General features: G+C 43.5%; 1 protein-coding gene across 5 annotated transcripts in view; it reads right to left on the bottom strand.

Moving 5' to 3' along the window:
* The window catches only part of kif13a (kinesin family member 13A), a 319880-nt gene that overhangs the window by 95540 nt on the left and 202156 nt on the right, over positions 1-22184 (bottom strand). For all 5 annotated transcript variants that reach the window (XM_078241905.1, XM_078241898.1, XM_078241903.1 and 2 more), the window contains exons 11-13: positions 18148-18360; positions 13792-13902; positions 1212-1346 (exon numbers count right to left, since the gene is read on the bottom strand). In XM_078241905.1, the coding sequence (XP_078098031.1) occupies positions 1212-1346; positions 13792-13902; positions 18148-18360 (459 nt within the window). The remainder of the gene's footprint in view (positions 1-1211; positions 1347-13791; positions 13903-18147; positions 18361-22184) is intronic.

The raw sequence follows: 22184 nt of genomic DNA on the forward strand, positions 1-22184 counted from the left end.
AACAATGCAAAACTCTGGAGTGGGACTTGAATCTATGACCTTCTGACTCAGTGACGAGAGTGTTAGCCACTGAGCCATGACGATGTTTCTACATTTGGGGAGATCAAAACGAGGGGTTTTAGCTATTTATCTCTAAAAATAATGACTATTTCTAGTCATCCAGTCAGAAATTCAGAAGAAACATCTTTATTCACACTGCTGTTCGAGTGTGAAACTTGCTGCCACATGGATTGGTTGAGGTGAAGAGTACAGATGCATTTAATGGGAAGCTAAAAAGTGCATGGTGATGAAAAATATAGAAAGCTATACTGAAGGGATTTGAAGTAGTAGACCAAAAGGATGTTTTTGTACGGCATAACCACATGTATGGACCATTTGGGCCAAATGACCTGTTCCTCTGCTGTAAATTATATGTAATTTTCCCAAAGTCAAAACATACGAGTAGATGTACTAATGGGAATTGAAAATCCATGGCTGTTCTGGTGGAATTTTAAGTCCAGTTATACCTGACCCATGCTGGCAATTGTGGGCCCTAAATGCAGGTTTACACTGAGGTCAAATACTCAAACCCTAGAGGGGAGCAGAAATTGATTTTCGTTTTTTGGGGCACAATTAATCAACCATGGGTTTTTTATTAAACTTTGGTCTTATCCAGCTCCAAGATTATGGATGTTAGACTGCTGTACTTTATACATATTTTGTTGCTTGTGAGTATTTTCCATGTATAGATAAATACATATGCACTATTTATTTTTGATTTTACTAAGCAATGCACATCATGTGTTCTCTCACAAAAGGCACTCCTGTTTCTAACAGATGTAGCATACGGTGGTCACCTATGTCTAAGGTCCACCACCCAAAGGCTTTTCTTGTGATATTCAATGAGGGTTGCAGAATAGAACAACAGCATTTTCAGTTACCCAATGCCAATATCACACTGTCATAAGTTTGGCCAGATAGAGAGTAACATTTTGTATCCTCCATATAGCATAAACACAAACAGGCTGGCTACACAGTGACTGGTGTGACATTACATGCCCCTTTTGGACAAATGAACAAAACAGATCATTCAAAATTTGTTCTGCTTTGCGGTGTAGACCTGCAACTAACTTGAAACTAGGTTAAGATTGCTACTTTTTAATGTAGAAGAAACTTAGCCTTTATGATAATTATTATGCTGTCAACAGCTACTATCTGGTACAAATGCTCACCTTCAAGTAATAGACGAGCAGTTCATTGAGTGCAGGGTCAGCATTCAGGTTGACCAAAAAGCATTTGTCATCCCCAACTTTGATGCCAGAGGACTCCAGAGAAATACCCATACTCTCGAGTTGCTTTTGCCTATCCTACAGGCAACACAATAAAATGGAACAGATTAACTCCTTCAAAATTAGAATGATAAAGCTTTGCCCTGGTATTTAAAAACAAACATCTGCACTTCTACTTCTTGATTAATTTATTCTTTCATGGGATCTGGGTATTGCTGGCTACGCTAGACCAGCATTTGTTGCCCATCCCATATGGGAGATGATGGTGAGTTGTCTTTTTGATCTGCTGAAGTTCACATGATGCAAGTACACCCAGGGTGCACTGAGGAAGAGAGTTACAGGATTTTGATGCAGCTACAGTGAAGGGATAGTGATGCACTTCCAAGCAATAGCGCGTGGCTTGGAGGAAACTTGCAGGTGGAGGTGTTCATGTGCATCTACTCTCCTTGCCCTAAAAAGGTGGTAGAGAGCACAGATCCATAAGGTGCTGTCAAACAAGACTTGATGAATACCATCTACTGCCATTATGCATTGTGGAGCGAATGAATGTTGAAGATGGATGGGGTGCCAATCAGACAGGCTGCTTTGTGCTGGATAGTGTCAAGTTTCACAAGTGTTGCTAGGCTGCACTCACCAGGCAAGTACAGAGTATTCAATCACACTCCTGACTTGGGCCTTGTAGATAGACTTTAGGGAGTCAGGAAGTGAGTTACTATCAGATTCCCCAGCCTCTGAGCGGCTCTTGTGGCCGCAGTATTTATCTGGCTAGTCCAGTTCAGTTTCTGGTCAATGATAACCCTCAGGATGTTGATCATGGGGAATTCAGCAATAGTAATGTCATTGAATGTCAAGGAGAGATGGTTGGATTCTCTCTTGTTGGAGAGGGTCATTGCCTGGCACTTGTATGGCACAAAGGTTACTTGCCACTTATCAGCCTGAATGTTGATTTAAAAAGCTAGAGAATAAAGTCCTTTGGTTGCAGCTGAAACATTTACAGATACCATTCATCAAGTCTGGCGTATCTTAACCGATGATGCTTAAATATAAAAATAATTGGATCTTTCAGATTAGGAATATCAATTCACCTCCACGTGATGGCTTACATACCTGATCACAGTTCCTCATTTAAAAAGCTGTACACTCCATCAATGGAAGCTTTCTTGGACAAAAACAATGCACTGGCTGCCTAGAAAATGCTTGCCAAATTCAATTTTGTTTTCTAGGAGATTCATTTGCAGAATAAATCCACTTCTCTTAACCTTGATTTTGAATTAAATAAAATCGTCATACTGTGCAGCTACAGTAGCCAGCCAACAAATCTAACTCCATTCAGCATTAATCAAATGTTGTAGAATTCATAGGTAACAAAATAAAAAAAGCAATCTGAACCAAATTAAATCGTCTTGAAAAAAAATCAAAGGCTGTTTCCAAGCAAAGGCAAATTAAATTGAGCTCTGAATAAACTCTTAAACCTATTTTCCAGTGTAATTTAACAACTCATTCTCAACATTTCTCCCACCGCCTTCCCAAGAAAGGTTAATGCTGATCCCCAACTCTAGCTGAGTTAGATTTAGAGCAGGAATTAAACATTCATTAAATAGTTAGTCATCCCACCAATTTTCACAGTAGAAAATTCAAGCTTATGGCCATTATTTTGAAGTCAGCTGTGAAGCTATGGCACTCAGCACTGAACTTGAAGAAAGCTGCACATGAAAATCCAGCAATCCTCTTTCCTGACATTAGCTTAGTGCCAAATTAAATCTAGAGGAATCTCCAATTACAGTGATATTATCATAAAAGCAAAATACTGCGGATACTGGAATCTGAAACAAAAACAGAAAGTGCTGGAAAATCTCAGCAGGTCTGATAATACCTGTGGGGAGAGAATAGGGCCAACTGCCAGAATTGTACTGTCTCGCCCGCCCGAAGCTCGTAAGACCCGCCCAAAGCCAACAGAGAATGCCGTTCTGCGAGCCTCGCCCACCCCGATTCTGGGGCGGGCAAAGCAGTAAAATTTCAGCTTAACGTTTCAAGTCTAGATGACCCTTTGTCAGGGCCGAGAGCAAAGAGAATCCTCAGAGATTTATACTATGAGGGTGGAGAGCGAGGGGGCAAGAAGGAGAGATGGAATGGAGAAGTGGAAAAATGGAAGTGAGAGAGGATGATAAAATGGATGAATGAGATGAAATGAAATGAAGTAAAATAAATGGAAATGGGGTGAAGATGAAGGAGAGACTTCATGCTCTGAAGTTGTCGAACTCAATGTTCAGTCCAGAAGGCAGTAAAGTGCCCAATTGAATGATGAGGTGCTGTTCCTCTAGTTTGCATTGGGGTTCGCTGAAACATTGCAAAAGGCCAAGGACAGACATGTGGACAGAAGGACAGGGTAATGTGTTGAAGTGGCAAGCGACATTTAAAGAATGATTTTAAAAATGTGGAAGTTATCACAATGGAGAAATTGTCTGAGTCCTGCTTGTAGACAGACCGAAGGTGTTCAGCAAAGCGGTCACCCAGTCTGCGTTTGGTCTCTCCGATGTACGGTAGATCTCATTTGGAGCAGCGAATGCAATAGACCAGATTGAAGGAGATGCATGTGAAGCACTTCTTCACCCGAAAGGGGTGTTTAGGACCTGGGACGGTGAGCAGGGAGGAGGTTGCGATTGCATGGTCCCTATGGAATGCTGACTGGGGGAGACTGGTGGCGTGAAAAGTGAGAACAAGGTGGATCCTACTCTGGTTCTGGGAGGGAGCGGAGGGGGTGAGACCAGTGGCCCGAGGGATGGGTTGAACGCAGCTAAGAGTCCTGTCAACCACGGTGGGTGGAAACCCACGATTGAGGACGAAGGAAGACATATCGGCAGCACTATTTTGGAAAGTGGCATCATCAGAACAGATGCGGTGGAGGTGAAGGAACTGAGAATGGGACAGCAAGCCAGAAAGTAAAATGCACTGATTATGATTCACTTTAAATTTAATAGTGTATGAAGTAAATCATTGGAACATACACACTGGATTGTGGTATATGCCGAAATGTTAATCTTAAAAAAGAATGATTTTAAAAATGTGAAAGTTATCACAATGGAGAAATTTAACATTCTACAATTAAATTTTCAGCAGAGTTATACAACACAGTACACCATTAAAACCTCATTCAACAAAATTGTGTTTCCAAAGGTATTTATATTGAAACTAGTAGCATAAAGGGCACGTTCTCAAACAATGCACCCTATGGAGAAACAGAATCACCAAGAACTTCTGGATTTCCAGAATTGATTGCATACAAAGAACAAAGAACAGTACAGCACAGGAAACAGGCCCTTCGGCCCTCCAAGTCTGTGCCGCTCCTTGGTCCAACTAGACCAATCGTTTGTATCCCTCCATTCCCAGGCTGCTCATGTGACTATCCAGGTAAGTCTTAAACAATGTCAGCGTGCCTGCCTCCACCACCCTACTTGGCAGCGCATTCCAGGCCCCCACCACCCTCTGTGTAAAAAACGTCCCTCTGATGTCTGAGTTATACTTCGCCCCTCTCAGCTTGAGCCCGTGACCCCTCGTGATCGTCACCTCCGACCTGGGAAAAAGCTTCCCACTGTTCACCCTATCTATACCCTTCATAATCTTGTATACCTCTATTAGATCTCCCCTCATTCTCCGTCTTTCCAAGGAGAACAACCCCAGTCTACCCAATCTCTCCTCATAGCTAAGACCCTCCATACCAGGCAACATCCTGGTAAACCTTCTCTGCACTCTCTCCAATGCCTCCACGTCCTTCTGGTAGTGCGGCGACCAGAACTGGACGCAGTACTCCAAATGTCGCCTAACCAGCGTTCTATACAGCTGCGTCATCAGACTCCAGCTTTTATACTCTATACCCCGTCCTATAAAGGCAAGCATACCATATGCCTTCTTCACCACCTTCTCCACCTGTGTTGCCACCTTCAAGGATTTGTGGACTTGCACACCTAGATCCCTCTGTGTTTCTATACTCCTGATGACTCTGCCATTTATTGTATAACTCCTCCCTACATTATTTCTTCCAAAATGCATCACTTCGCATTTATCCGGATTAAACTCCATCTGCCACCTCTCCGCCCAATTTTCCAGCCTATCTATATCCTGCTGTATTGCCCGACAATGCTCTTCGCTATCCGCAATTCCAGCCATCTTCGTGTCATCCGCAAACTTGCTGATTACACCAGTTACACCTTCTTCCAAATCATTTATATATATCACAAATAGCAGAGGTCCTAGTACAGAGCCCTGCGGAACACCACTGGTGACAGACCTCCAGCCGGAAAAAGACCCTTCGACCACTACCCTCTGTCTCCTATGGCCAAGCCAGTTCTCCACCCATCGAGCCACTTCTCCTTGTATCCCATGAGCCTTAACCTTCTTAACCAACCTGCCATGTGGGACTTTGTCAAATGCCTTACTGAAATCCATATAGACGACATCCACGGCCCTTCCTTCATCAACCGTTTTTGTCACTTCCTCAAAAAACTCCACCAAATTTGTAAGGCACGACCTCCCTCTTACAAAACCATGCTGTCTGTCACTAATGAGATTGTTCCGTTCTAAATGCACATACATCCTGTCTCTAAGAATCCTCTCCAACAACTTCCCTACCACGGACGTCAAGCTCACCGGCCTATAATTTCCAGGGTTATCCCTGCTACCCTTCTTAAACAACGGGACCACATTCGCTATCCTCCAATCCTCAGGGACCTCACCCGTGTCCAAAGAAGCGACAAAGATTTCCGTCAGAGGCCCAGCAATTTCACCTCTCGTCTCCCTGAGCAGTCGAGGATAGATGCCATCAGGCCCTGGGGCTTTGTCAGTTTTAATGTTCCCTAAAGTGTGCACTCCAAAGGTTACGGTTAGGTTCAGAAGAGCAATGATGGCGAACACTGACAGTTCCATCTACAAATTCCAGGCCAAAGTTCCAGCATTGGATAGCAGTGAGCTGAGCTGAACTGATCTGTGAATGCACTGAAGCAAATAGTGACTTTCCATCAGCTCAGTTAATGGAAAAATAAACTTTCCCATTATAATACGAGATTATGAAGTCATCCACTATGCCGGAACAGGTGAGTCTACATATCATCTAGCACTCTTTCTCCAAAAAGTAACGTTACTAACAGTCCAACTTTACATACCAGTTTAAGAAGGTGATTTAGCCCAAGTGGCTGCACTTGAAATTGACAATTTCATGAACCAAATTCCTGCTTTCGTTTCTAAATCTATTACTTTTTAAGAAAACAAAGTAGAAATTATATTAATTAATCTAATGCAAAGTTATGAACAAAGAATAAAGAAAATTACAGCACAGGAACAGGCCCTTTGGCCCTCCAAGCCTGCACTGACCATGCTGCCCGACTCAACTAAAACCCCCTACCTTTCCGGGGACCGTATCCCTCCATTCACATCCTATTCATGTATTTGTCAAGACGCCCCTTAAAAGTCACTATCGTATCTGCTTCCACTACCTCCCCCGGCAACATCTTCCAGGCACCCACTACGCTCTGTGTAAAAAACTTGCCTCGTACATCTCCTTTAACCTTGCCCCTCGCATCTTAAACCTATGCCCCCTAGTAATTGACTCTTTCACCCTGAGAAAAAGCTTCTGACTATCCACTCTGTCCATGCCCCTCATAATCTTGTAGACTTCTATCAGGTCACCCCCCAACCTCTGTCGTTCCAGTGAGAACAAACCAAGTTTCTCCAACCTCTCCTCATAGCTAATGCCCTCCATACCAGGCAACATCCTGGTAAATCTTTTCTGTACCCTCTCCAAAGCCTCCACATCCTTCTGGTAGTGTGTCAACCAGTGCGGCCTAACTAAGGTTCTATAAACATAGAAACATAGAAAAACTACAGCACAAACAGGCCCTTCGGCCCACAAGTTGTGCCGAACACATCCCTACCTTCTAGACCTACCTATAACCCTTCATCCTATTAAGCTCCATGTACTCATCCAGGAGTCTCTTAAAAGACCCTATTGAGTTCGCCTCTACCACCCCTGACGGCAGCCGATTCCACTCGCCCACCACCCTCTGTGTGAAAAACTTACTCCTAACATCTCCCCTGTACCTACCCCCCAGCACCTTAAACCTGTGTCCTCTCGTAGCAGACATTTCCACCCTGGGAAAAAGCCTGAGAGTCCACCCGATCTATGCCTCTCAACATCTTATACACCTCTATTAGGTCTCCTCTCATCCTTCGTCTCTCCAAGGAGAAAAGACCGAGCTCCCTCAGCCTATCCTCATAAGGCATGCCACTCAATCCAGGCAACATCCTTGTAAATCTCCTCTGCACCCTTTCAATCTTTTCCACATCCTTCCTATAGTGAGGCGACCAGAACTGAGCACAGTACTCCAAGTGGGGTCTGACGAGGGTCTTACAGCTGCATCATTATCCCCGGACTCCTAAACTCAATCCCTCGATTGATAAAGGCCACCACACCATACGCCTTCTTAACCACCTCCTCCACCTGTGGGGCCGATTTCAGAGTCCTATGGACCCAGACCCCAAGGTCCTTCTGATCCTCTACCGTACTCAGAGTCTTTCCCTTTATATTGTACTCCTTCGTCCCATTTGTCCTACCAAAATGGACTACGACGCATTTATCTGGGTTGAAGTCCATCTGCCACTTGTCCGCCCAGTCTTGCATCCTATCTATGTCCCTCTGTAATGTCTGACATCCCTCCAGACTATCCACAACCCCACCAACCTTTGTGTCGTCGGCAAACTTACCAACCCATCCCTCCGCTTCCTCATCCAGGTCATTTATGAAAATGACAAACAGCAAGGGTCCCAGAACAGATCCCTGGGGCACACCACTGGTGACCGACGTCCATTTAGAAAAAGACCCATCTATACCCACTCTCTGCCTCCTTTGGGCAAGCCAGTTCTGGATCCACCAGGCAGCAGCCCCTTGGATCCCATGCCCTCTCACGTTTTCTAGAAGCCTTGCATGGGGGACCTTCTCGAACGCCTTGCTAAAATCCATATAAACCACACCTACCGCCTTCCCTTCGTCAATGTGTTTAGTCACGTTTTCGAAGAACTCCACCAGGCTCGTAAGGCACGATCTGCCCTTGACAAAGCCATGCTGAGTATTCTTGAGCATACTAAACCTCTCTAAATGCTCATATATCCTGTCCCTCAGGAACTTCTCCATCAGTTTACCAACCACTGAGGTTAGACTCACCGGTCGGTAATTACCTGGGCTATCCCATTCCCCTTCTTGAAAATAGGAACCACATCCGCAATCCTCCAATCCTCCGGCACCTCTCCCGTCTCCATCGACGACGCAAAGATCATCGCCAGAGGCTCTGCAATCTCCTCCCTCGCCTCCCACAATAAAGCTGCAACATGACTTGCCAATTTTTAAACTCAATGCCCTGGCCGATGAAGGCAAGTGTGCCGTATGCCTTCTTGACTACCTCCTTCACCTGCGTTGCCACTCTCAGTGACCTGTGTACCTGTACACCCAGATCCCTTTGCCCATCAATACTCTTTAGGGTTCTGCCATTTACTGTATATTTCCTATCAGTATTAGACCTTCCAAAATGCATTGCCTCATATTTGCCCAGATTAAACTCTGCCTGCCATCTCTTCGCCCAAGTCTCCAACCGATCTATATCCTGTTGTATCCTCTGATGGTCCTCATCGTAATCCACAAATCCACCAACCTTTGTGTCGTCCGCAAGCTTACTAATCAAACCAGTTACATTTTCCTCCAAATCATTCATATATATTACAAACAGCAAAGGTCCCAGCACTGATCCCCGAGGAACACCACTTGTCATAGCCCTCCATTCAGAAACGCACCCTTCCACTGCTACCCTCTGTCTTATATGACTGAGTAAGAAGTCTCACAACACCAGGTTAAAGTCCAACAGGTTGATTTGGTAGCAAAAGCCACTAGCTTTCGGAGTGCTGTCCCTTCATCAGGTGAGTGGAAGTTCTATTCACAAACAGGGCATATAAAGACACAAACTCAATTTACAAAATAATGGTTGGAATGCGAGTCTTTACAGGTAATCAAGTCTTAAAGGTACAGACAATGTGAGTGGAGAGAGGGTTAAGCACAGGTTAAAGAGATGTGTATTGTCTCAAGCCAGGACAGTTAGTGAGATTCTGCAAGCCCAGGCAAGTCGTGGGGGTTACAGATAGTGTGACATGAACCCAAGATCCCGGTTGAGGCCATCCTCATGTGTGCGGAACTTGGCTATCAGTCTCTGCTCAGCAACTCTGCGTTGTCGTGTCTCGTGAAGGCCGCCTTGGAGAACGCTTACCCGAAGATCAGAGGTCGAATGCCCGTGACCGCTGAAGTGTTCCCCAACAGGAAGAGAACACTCTTGCCTGGTGATTGTCGAGCGATGTTCATTCATCCGTTGTCGTAGCGTCTGCATGGTCTCCCCAATGTACCATGCCTCGGGACATCCTTTCCTGCAGCGTATCAGGTAGACAACGTTGTCTACCTGATACGCTGCAGGAAAGGATGACCCGAGGCATGGTACATTGGGGAGACCATGCAAACACTATGACATTATATGACCGAGCCAGTTCTGTATTCACCTTGCCAGCTCATCTCTGATCGCATGCAACTTCACCTTCTGCACCAGTCTGCCATGAGGGACCTTGTCAAAGGCCTTACTGAAGTCCATGTAGACAACATCCACTGCCCTATCCTCATCAATCATCTTCGTCACTTGCTCAAAAAACTCGATCAAGTTAGTGAGACACAACCTCCCCTTCACAAAACAATGTTGCCTCTCGCTAATACATCCACATATTTCCAAGTGGGAGTAAACCCTGTCTCAAAGAATCCTTTCCAATAATTTCCCTACCACTGACGTAAGGCTCACCGGCCTGTAATTACTTGGATTATGAAACAAAGGAACAACATTGGCTATTCTCCAATCCTCTGGGACCTCCCTGTAGCCAGTGAGGATGCAAAGATTTCTCTCAGACCCCAGTAATTTCCTCCCTTGCCTCTTTCAGTATTCTGGGGCATATCCCATCAGGCCCTGGGAACTTGTCTACCTCTGGGCCGAGAGGTGGCGGATGGAGTTTAATGCGGAGAAGTGTGAGGTAATTCACTTTGGTAGGAATAACAGATGTGTTGAGTATAGGGCTAACGGGAGGACTTTGAATAGTGTGGAGGAGCAGAGGGATCTAGGTGTATGTGTGCATAGATCCCTGAAAGTTGGGAATCAAGTAGATAAGGTTGTTAAGAAGGCATATGGTGTCTTGGCGTTTATTGGTAGGGGGATTGAATTTAGGAGTCGTAGTGTTATGTTGCAACTGTACACAACTCTGGTGCGGCCGCACTTGGAGTACTGTGTGCAGTTCTGGTCCCCACATTACAGGAAGGATGTGGAGGCTTTGGAGAGGGTGCAGAGGAGGTTTACCAGGATGTTGCCTGGTATGGAGGGGAGATCCTATGAGGAGAGGCTGAGGGATTTGGGATTGTTTTCGCTGGAAAGGCGGCGGCTAAGAGGGGATCTTATTGAAACATATAAGATGATTAGAGGTTTAGATAGGGTGGATAGTGATAGCCTTTTTCCTCTGATGGAGAAATCCAGCACGAGGGGGCATGGCTTTAAATTGAGGGGGGGTAGTTATAGAACCGATGTCAGGGGTAGGTTCTTTACCCAGAGGGTGGTGAGGGATTGGAATGCCCTGCCAGCATCAGTAGTAAATGCGCCTAGTTTGGGGGCGTTTAAGAGATCCGTAGATAGGTTCATGGACGAAAAGAAATTGGTTTAGGTTGGAGGGTCACAGTTTTTTTTTTAACTGGTCGGTGCAACATCGTGGGCCGAAGGGCCTGTTCTGCGCTGTAATGTTCTATGTTCTATGTTCTATGTAATGTTTCTCAAGAATCCCAATACCTCCTCTTTTTTGATCTCAACATTACTCAAACTATCTACACACCCTTTCCCAGACTCATCATCCACCAAGTCCTTCTCTTTGGTGAATACTGATGCAAAGTACTCATTTAATTCCTCACCCATTTCCTCTGGCTCCATGCATAGATTGCCTCCCCTGTCCTCAAGTGGGCCAACCCTCTCCCTGGCTATCCTCTTGCTCTTTATATATGTATAAAAAGCCTTGGGATTTTCCTTAATCCTGCTGGCCAATGATTTCTCGTGACCCCTTTTAGCCCTCCTTACTCCTTGCTTAAGTTTCTTTCTACTTTCCCTGTATTCCACATTTGCTTCCTGTGTTCCCAGCCTTGACAAATGCTTCCTTTTTCTCTTTGACTAGGCTCATAATATCTCTCGTTATCCTTCATCCTACAGGAATGAGGCAGTCCTGAATCCCTATCAACTTGTACTTGAAAGCCTCCCACATGCCAGATGTTGATTTGCCCTCAAACATCTGCCCCAATCTACATTTTTCAGTTCCTGCCTAATATTGTTGGTAATTAGCCTTCCCCCAATTTAGCACCTTAACTTGAGGACTACATTTATCTTTATCCATCAGTACCTTAAAAGCTTACTGAATTGTGATCTCCGTTCCCAAACTGCTCCCCGACTGAAACCACCTGGCTGGGCTCATTCCCCAATACCAAGTCCAGTATGGCTCCTTCCCTAGTTGGACTATCTACATACGGTTTCAAGATGCCCTCCTGGATGCTCCTTACAAACTCTGCCCCATCCACGCCCCTATGGATTTATTAGTTAACACATTTCTGGTGGTATCGTCTCAGAATAGACAAACATGTAATGCCCCCATTACACTGGGCAGACATCAGCCCCCATTATATTGAGTTGCCTTCAGCCATTATTATACATCACTTTAGAATGGTTTTATCAAAAAGCTGTATTTGCTGCCAATGTTGCGGCTGCACTTACTGCCAATTTGTGCGGCACCATTTTTGTTCCTGGCCGCTGCTGACTCTGCTAATGCAAGATAGCAACAGAATCAATTGCTGGATATTTTGTAAAATAATTGGGGTTTATTTAATTTAATTAATTAACTTAATTAACATGACACTTAACCTATGTTTAAACTTAAATGGCAAATTAATCAATGGAAACATTTTGACCTATGTATATACTTTTACTTAAATCTAAGCATAATTTAAAATGGACAGTATTTGCTACTAGCTTGTTTTTAAACCCACAAACTTGTAAACACTGCACAATCCTGAAGGCACTGATACATCATAAACTCTAACTATTCCTGGTAAGTATTTCAGATGATGCAGTTATGGGTGGAATATTTTAAGTAGTTCCAAATTTGGCCAGGGTCACATTGCATGAACTGTTGATAGGCTGTAACATTAGCTGGTTGCAAAACATGACTCTCAAATTCATATATTGCCATAAATCATAACTACTGATCACAAACTGCCTGGGTTTATATACATATATTTAGGCTGTTTGTGACCAGTAATGGTGCTGCGTCAATTTAATAACTCAGTTAATCTTTTATATTTACTCCTGCAATTCACAAAACCCCCAAATTAGCCATTAAATGTATTTGTCGGAACTTTCCGGCCGGCTAGGCCAGCGGGATTCTCTGGTCCCACTGCAGTGAGTGGAGATTTGGCTAACTGTCAAATTCTCTGTCCTCGCGGGTGGCGGTGGGATATGAACGGCTGGAAAATTCCAGCCATTGTTTACTGAAAGAAGAACCAAAATAATAAATGTAAAACTTGAGAACAATTATTCAGATCATTTGCAACACTGAAAAGGAGCAAAGCAAATACAGTCGAGATTTTGGAGTTCAATGTAGCTTTTAGTAAGATTTAAGCATAATGTTCGGATATAATTTGTTTTCCACCGATAATTCCACCAGTTACGGGAGGCAAAATGTTGATATAAATTCAAAAGTTAATATCAAACTAATATTAAATAAATCTGATTGAATTTCCAGTGGTTACTTGTCATCTCTAGTCATATACAGTCTGCGCCTTCCTACAATTATCTCACCATCCAATTGCAAATAACATTGAAGCAACAATATGGTTATGGCTGCACACAAAGAACATATTAACCAGATACATTTATTGCCAAACTGCCAAATTATTTTATTTTGCTTGCTGATGCCTTTCACACATGCGCAGAAGTGTACTGGCAGCTGGGCGCAGTGGAGTGACGTAATTTACTCTCCACGCATGCACGGGACAATATGCATGCCTGGACCAGGTTTGATGGCATTGGCATAAGTTACAGTGTTGTTGAAAATATGGGGGAATGTCATCTGCCCCCTGGCCACAGGGGAAAAACACTGAAGGAATTTAACACCGTGCTTTAGTTTAAATGGCACTAATAACGGTGAATAAACAGAAAATGCTGGAAAATCTCAGCAGGTCTGGCAGCATCTATGGAGAGAGAATAGAACCAATGTTTCGAGTCTAGATGACCCTTCATCAGAGCTAATAATGGTACATCGATGGCAAGCATGAGGTGTCTAGGATGCAAGTCATTTTTATTCTAAAATTAGTACCGAGACCAAAACAACAATGCAGCCGATCCCTCATGATAACTTTCTTCAACTGACAAACCTGTGCAATTTCTTCTGTTTTCCTCAGTTTCTCCTCCCAGGTGACAGTCAGGTCTTTTATGAGTTTTTCAGATTCCTCTAATTTCTCCTTGAGCTCGGGAGCTTTCATTGCCTGAAGAAGAAATAAAAGCAGACCATTACCCTCAAACTCAAATAAAATTGCAACTCAGCAACTGCAGGAACACACCAAGGCTCCTTCGGCAGCACGTTCCAAACCTATGATTACCACCAAAGGCAGCAGATAGATGAGAACATCTGGATGTTCCCTTCTAAACCACTCACTATCCTGACTTGGAAATATATTTCCGTTCCTTCACTGTCACTGGGTTAAAATCCTGGAAATCCCTCCCTAACAGCACTGTGGATGTACCTGCATCCCATGGACTGCAGAAGGCAGCTCTTGACTACCAACTTCTGAAGGGTAAGTGGGAATTGGCAATAACTGCTAGCCCAACCAGCGATGCCCACATTCCATGAATGAATTTAAGAAAAACTGTACCAAGAAACCAAATTTCTCTCAATCATAGCTAACAACCAATGGACAAGCAACAAAGTGAATACTTAGCTGATTTTCTGGTTAACCACAGAGTCATTACAAAACAGAGGGAGACCATTTGATCCATCACATCCATGCCAGCTTATAGAGCAATCCACTCAATCCCATTAAGTTGCTCCATCTCGACAATCCTGCAAGTTTATTTCCCTCAAGTGTGCATCCAATTTCCTTCTGAAATTATTCCTTCTACTACCCTCAACAGCACCATGATCCAGATCATTACCACGAGCTGAGTAAAAAAGTTCTTTAACACATTTCCCATATATCTCTTATCCAAAATTATATATCTGTGTCCTCGAGTCCTTGTACCATCAGCTAACGGGAACAGATATTTTTGTCTAACTTTTCTAAACCTATTATACTCTTGTACACCTTTATCAAGTTTTCCCTCAATTTCCTTTGCTCCAAGGAGAACTCCTCCAACCTAACCTTGGAACTAATATTCCTCATCCCTGGAACCATTCTGATAATTCTCCTCTTCCCTCTCAAGGACTCTCACATGCTTCCTAAAGTGTGGTGACCAAAACTGCATGTAATACATCCTGGAATTACCCAGTTTTATAAAGGTTTAGCGTAACGTCCCTACTTTTGAACTCAAATCCTCTACTTTTGAAGTCTAGGGTCTTGCATGCTTTGCTAATGACTCTCTCAATATGTCCTGCCACCATCAAATATCTATGGACATGTCTGTCCTAAATTGGCTGATGTCAGATCACTTGGTAGGTAAGGTTTGAGGATTAATCTCAACACTTAGGATCATCTGAGGAAAAAATTAGCCAAGGTTCCCAATCCCCAAAAAGCTGGATCTCATCAAATAGAATCTGGTGTAACATTTTTGGAAGATGTCACCGGGAGGCAGATGAGAAACGTCTAGATGTAGATGAGAAATAGGAAGGGCAAGGATAGATCCTTGGGGAATGCATCCAGTACCATAGCAAAAATAGTCACGCACATAATTCAATTAGCAAAGCCCACCTTAGAGAAGGAGCACGTAACGCTGTAAGTGCCTTGGACCAATGCTACAACAATGCAGATGAAGTGGATATATGAAAACTGCATGGCCTCCACCTCGATTTGCATGGGCACAGGCGGGCCATGCACAGTGACTCCGCCCCTAGCCGGGAAATCCACAAAACCCTATTTTCAGCCCAATCTGTTTGAAGAACAAAATTCAAAATAATTGTTTGGTTTGGGAGAAAAGTCAGCTTGAATTTCCAATAAAGCGTTAATTAATTAGGCTCCAATGAAGGGAAGAAATTGAAAGGAAAGAAGTCATAGATCATAGAATCCTTACAGTGCAGAAGGAGGCCATTCGGCCCATCGAGTCTACAATCCCGCCCAGGCCCTACGCCCACATATTTTACCCGCTAATCCCTCCAACCTACGCACCCCAGGAATCTAAGGGGCAATTTTTTTTAACCTGGCCAATCAACCTAACCCGCACATCTTTGGATTGTGGGAGGAAACCGGAGCACCCGGAGAAAACCCACGCAGACACGAGGAGAATGTGCAAACTCCACACAGACAGTGACCCGAGCCGGGAATCGAACCCAGGACCCTGGAGCTGTGAAGCAGCAGTGCTAACCACTGTGCTACCGTGCCGCCGGATAATTTAAAAATTATCCATAAAGATGTAATTTAGTTCTTAAAGTGAAAGTTTGTTCTATTGTATTATAATAATAATCATAGTATAAAGCTGTAAACTACAGGTGGTTGACAAGTGTGTTATGTGAACAGCACAGCGGTACAGTGGACAGCACAGTGGTACAGTGGTTAGCACTGTTGCCTCACAGCGCCAGGGTCCCAGGTTCGATTCCCGGCTTGGATCACCGTCTGTGTGGAGTTTGCATGTTCTCCCCGTGTCTGCGTGGATTTCCTCCAGGTGCTCTGGTTTCCTCCCACAGTCTGAAAGACTTGCTGGTTAGGTGCATTGACCCGAACAGGCACCGGAGTGTGGTGGCTAGGGGCATTTCACAGTAACTTCATTACAGCCTTAATGTAAGCCTTACTTTGTGAATGATAAATAAACTTTAATAGCGCAACAAAGTACTGGAGAAAGTGGGAAAGGAAGCAAAAAAATCTGAAACAGGTTCCTGCACAAACCACAGGAGAGGGTGGAAAGATTAGCCACATTCTTCTCCAAGCTTGACTTGAGCAGAGTCAGGACCCAGAAATAGTCCTAGCTCACAATCATTTTTGAAATCTGGGAGAGGAGGAAAACCCAGGCTGATGGACAACCCACTTCCAAATCCCACTTTCATATGAATTCCCCAAGGCCAGCTCAGGCTGTGCATCACCACAGCCAAACACAAGGTTGGTGTTAATTAAAGTCAACTCCTTAGCTCAGCTCCAGTCCCCAGGACTTGGGACCTGGTCTGTCTCTCTCCAGCTCTGCTTCTTAAGCAAAAAGACAAAAAAGGTTTTATTAGTTAGTTCCCATCCCTGACACTTTTTAACCATCATTTTTAATAATGATTTTTTAAAAAATTCCCAACTTATTGCTTTGATTTTAATTTATTTTCGCTCAGCAAGAACGAGGCCATTCAACCCATCTTGTCCATGCCAGCCTGAGGACACCCAGGTGCCCTTTCTAATCCCACCTTTCTGCACGCAGCCTATAGCTCTGTAGCTTACGGCACTTAAGGTGCAGATTTAGGTACTTTTTGAAAGAGTTTAAGGTTTCTGCTTCCACAACCAACTCGGGCAGCGAATTCCAGACACCCACTATCCTTGCGTAAAAAAGTTCTTCATGTCCCCTTTATGCCTATTGCTACTTATTTTGAATCTATGTCCCCTGGTTCTAGAATTCTGCACCAAGGGAAACAATTTTATCCCGTCTCTTGCTCTCATAATTTTGTACACCTCAATCAAGTCATCCCGCAGTCTTCTTTGTTCCAAGGAAATTAACCCCAACTCATCCAATCTCTCCTCATTACTACACTGTTGTAGCCCTGGAAACATTCTTGTAAATCTCTCTGCACGTTCCTCCGAGCAATTATGTCCTTCCTGTAATATGGTGACCAGAACTGCACACAATACTCCAGCTGTGGCCTCACCAGTGTTTTATAGAATTCTAACATTATAGCCTTACTTTCATATCCTATACCTCTGTCAATGAAGGAGAGAAGAATGATTAGGATTTTGAATGCACTCCCTCACTTATTTTGTGACGTATGCAGATGCAAATTAGTGTTCAAAAGGAAGTTGTGGTTGGACTGGCTGGATTTCTCTTCGAAAGAACTGGTATAGACTCAATGGGCTGAATGGCCTCCTTCTGTAGCACAATTCTATTCCATAGGGTCAAAATTGCATCACGAAGGCGCTCAACAGAAGCTGTCGAGCATTATGGGGGTGGAGGGATGCATAAGGAGTACGGAAACAGGAGCAGCATCAGGGTCCATGATATTTCTTCTTGTCCTTAATGCATAGTGGCACTATTAATTGGCCACCTATGGTGAAGGGAGACTGAGTCCAGAAAGTAATTACATAGTACAACAGCATAAGAAATGAAGACTTTGAAAAGTACAATTGCAAGCTATAAGTATCGAAAACTATGTTTGCAATTCTAAATGAAGCAAACCTCAAAAGAAGTTCGAAATTGACATTATATCGGGAAATGTTAACACAATCTGTGGAATTTTCCCATCCTGCCCGCCACGGAAATCATAGTGGGTGGCATCGGATCATGCAAAGGTCCGTTGACCTCTTGGCGGGATTTTCTGGTCTTGGGGGAAAATGCAGCTGGAAAGTCCTGCCCAATGTGTTTCTCTCCGGTATTGCTCACTTATCTTCACTCCTTACCTCAGCCTGACTTAGTTGCTCCTTAAGCTTTTCCACTTCCTCACGTAGCTCTCGAATGATCTTGGCATTCGGATCTTCGTTGACCACAGCATGGTTTACTATGCGCTTTGCCCGGTCAGCGTATCTCAGTGTGGAAAGTGTTTCTTCATAGTTGTCCCCAGCTGGGCTAATTGTTGCTATCATTGCTGTTTTACTGTTTCCTCCCAAGTTGTCCTAGGTCAGAAATTCAAAGGTTCAATATCAATACACAGAGGTACTTCTACAGCCTACAAATGGTGAATATGAACAACTTGATGCAAGATATTTGTTTGAGTCTAAAGTAATTTCAAAATAACAGCATATTATAATTTTGAACATAATTTAATGATATTTTAGTGTTAAGGATAATATTTCAGTAAGGCAGAATACCCTATTATGGAACTGTTGTGAAATAGTTGCAACTATTGCACCAATACACTATGCAACTCTAAACATAGGTCCTTTTAACTCCTTGTACGATTTATTCATTTCAAAAATTTTGCATTTATGGAACACCTCATTACATCCCAAGGACGGCACGGTAGCACAGTGGTTAGCACTGCTGCTTCACAGCTCCAGGGTCCCGGGTTCGATTCCCGGCTCGGGTCACTGTCTGTGTGGAGTTTGCACATTCTCCTCGTGTCTGCGTGGGTTTCCTCCGGGTGCTCCGGTTTCCTCCCACAGTCCAAAGATGTGCGGGTTAGGTTGATTGGCCAGGTTAAAAAAATTGCCCCTTGGAGTCCTGGGATGCGTAGGTTGGAGGGATTGGTGGGTAAAATATGTGGGGGTGGGGCCTGGGTGGGATTGTGGTCGGTGCAGACTCGATGGGCCGAATGGCCTCCTTCTGCACTGTAGGGTTTCTATGATTTCTATGACAACACACTTTACAACCGAAGAATTAATGAAATGTTGTCACTGTTACTGTGTAGACCAGTGCAACTGTCAATTTGTGTGCAGTAAGATCCCTCAAACAGCAAATAAATGGATAAAGAGATAACCAGTTTTTGGAGGTATGTATAGAAGGAGAAATTTTGTCTAAGACACCAGTAAAATTCAATACTTTTCTTTAACTAGTGCAATAAAGGTTGGTAAATTCACAGCCGTAGTTTACATAGGATTTCTATAAAATCAGAACGTGACCCTATTTTCTGCATTGCCTTCGCTTCTGTAAGAAAAAACAATTTTAGTTTTCTTTAAACTGACCCATTTACAGCCATGCTAAATAGGAATACAGTTTAGTTATTTAAAATAAGCTCGATCAAACATCACCTGGATATTCCTCCATCACCATCTGCCTTGACACTGCACTTTTGGGAATGTAACTCTTAGCCTGTGTTGAATCTAGCCTGCTATCCAAATTGACTGGTCAAAACCTGCTCCCAGTTTTAAAGGAAATACCTCTGATAAACCCAACAGAAAAAAAACAGATGGATGTGGATTTTGTGGTCTTGCTGCCAATCTCAAAGAAAGCCTTGTTTTCGGTAGAGAGGGTAGAGGGAGGTGGCAACGACATCTGCAGTGCAGTCTGTGGCAGAGCACTGAAGTGAATGACAGACTGCAACTTCAGGGTTTCTGCATTAAATTTGTGCTCACTGATCGTCATCAGGAATCCCTGCAAAATCCAGGCCATCATCTCCCAAGGAGGACTGAGACAGACAGATTGTGCTGCTGCCTCTTATAGCACTAATGGTGTAAGGGGTTCACAATGTCCTCCTGCTCTCCTTGTCCGGGTGAGGGCAAGTGTCACTAACTGCCTCAACAAAAATAGAGAACGAGAAAAGTAAGATAAAACAGAAAATATTGGAACCACTCAGCTGGTAAGAACCCCAATGAAGTTCACCAACCTAAAAATGATAACTCTGTTTTTCTCCCTCCGCAGATGCTGAGCATTTGCAGCACGTTGTTGCTTCATCAGATTTCCAGAATCGACAGCACTTTGCTCTTATAGATGAGTAATAGTTGGCACAGTTAAAGGTGGTAGAAATAATATCAGCTGATGACTTCAAAAAGTGCAAAATAAATTGGAGTTGGATGCAGTATTTGATGATGATTCTTCACAGCTCAAAAGCATTTTGGTCATATGCAGCCCACTTGTGGCACATGCATTGGCCCTGTTACAGCTAAAAGCTATATTGCAGTAAGGTTCTATCGACATTGTTGAGTTCACGATAGTGAATGCACTGTGGATTGCATTTTAAAGCAGACAAGAACATGTTGAGGTGAAATTATCAAATTGAGTCCTGGTGTATTTCTACTGACATTAAATTGCTGCATGATTGGAAGCTGCAAGGTGCTTCCTCTCAACCCAGCATTATTATTGGATGAAAGGAAACACATCCCAAAACAAATGCTCTGAAATGTTTTATCAAAAATCCATCTTGTATTCAGCATAGAAGTAGTACTAGTTGATGTGTGGCAACTCTCACAAATGGTCAGTTTACTCAGGGTTGGATAACTAAGGAGATAAAGGAGAGTATCAAATTAAAAACCAATGCATACAGATGGCCAAAATTAGTGGGGAACTAGAAGATTGGGAAGGCTTTAAAAAACAACAAAGAACTACTAAGAAAGCAATAAAGAAAGGAAAGATAGATTATGAAAGCACAAAATATAAAAACTGATAGTAAAAGTTTTTACAAATATATAAAACGGAAAAGAGTGGCTAAAGTAAATGTTGGTCCCTTAGAAGATGAGAAGGGGGATTTAATAATAGGAAACGAGGAAATGGCCGAGGCCTTAATCAAGTTTTTTGTGTCGGTCTTCACAGTGGAGGACACAAGTACCCTGGTCCGGATGGAATGCATCCCAGGGTACTAAAAGAAACGGCAGAAGAAATAGCAAATGCATTAGTTGTAATTTATCAAAATTCACTGGACTCTGGGGAGGTGCCAGCTGATTGGAAAACAGCTAATGTAATGCCATTGTTTAAAAAAGGCAGGTAACTACAGGCTGGTTAGCTTAACATCCATAGTTGGGAAAATGCTGGAATCTATCATTAAGGAAGAAATAGCACGACACCTGGAAAAGAATGGTTCAATCAAGCAGACGCAGCATGGATTCATGAAGGGCAAGTCATGTTTGACTAATTTACTGGAATTTTTTGAGGATATAATGAGTGTGGTTGACAGAGGGGAACCGGTGGATGTGGTGTATTTAGATTTCCAGAAGGCATTCGATAAGGTGCCTCACAAAAGGTTGCTGCTTAAGATAAAGGTACACGGAGTTGGGGGTAAAGTGTTAGCGTGGATTGAGGATTGGCTATCGAACAGAAAGCAGAGAGTCGGAATAAATGGGTGCTTTTCCGGTTGGCAATCAGTGAATAGTGGCGTGCCGCAGGGATCGGTGCTGGGGCCTCAACTATTTACCATATACATAGACGATCTGGAGGAGGGAACCGAGCGTAGGGTAACAAAGTTTGCGGATGACACAAAGATGAGTGGGAAAGCAAATTGCGTGGAGGACACAGAGTCTGTAGAGAGATTTGGATAGGCTACATGAGTGGGCAAGGATCTGGCAGATGGAGTATAACGTTGGTAAGTGTGAGGTTATCCACTTTGGAAGGAATAATAGTAAAATGGACTATTATTTAAATGGTGAAAAATTACAACATGCTACTGTGCAGAGGGACCTGGGGGTCCTTGTGCATGAATCACAAAAGCTCAGTTTTCAGGTGCAACAGGTAATCAAGAAGACAAATGGAATGTTGGCCTTTATCGCGAGAGGGATGGAGTATAAAAGCAGGGAGGTCATGCTGCAACTGTACAGGGTACTGGTGAGGCCGCACCTAGAGTACTGTGTACAATTTTGGTCCCCTTACTTAAGGAAAGATATATTAGCTTTGGAGGGGGTACAGAGAAGGTTCACCAGGTTGATTCCGGAGATGAGGGGGTTAGCTTATGAGGAGAGATTGAGTAGACTGGGCCTGTACTCAATGGAGTTTAGAAGGTTGAGGGGAGATCTTATAGAGACATATAAGATAATGAAGATGCTAGACAGTGTCGAAGCAGCGAGGTTATTTC

This window comes from Mustelus asterias, chromosome 2, assembly GCF_964213995.1.
Source record: "Mustelus asterias chromosome 2, sMusAst1.hap1.1, whole genome shotgun sequence".
Lineage (NCBI taxonomy): Eukaryota > Metazoa > Chordata > Chondrichthyes > Carcharhiniformes > Triakidae > Mustelus > Mustelus asterias.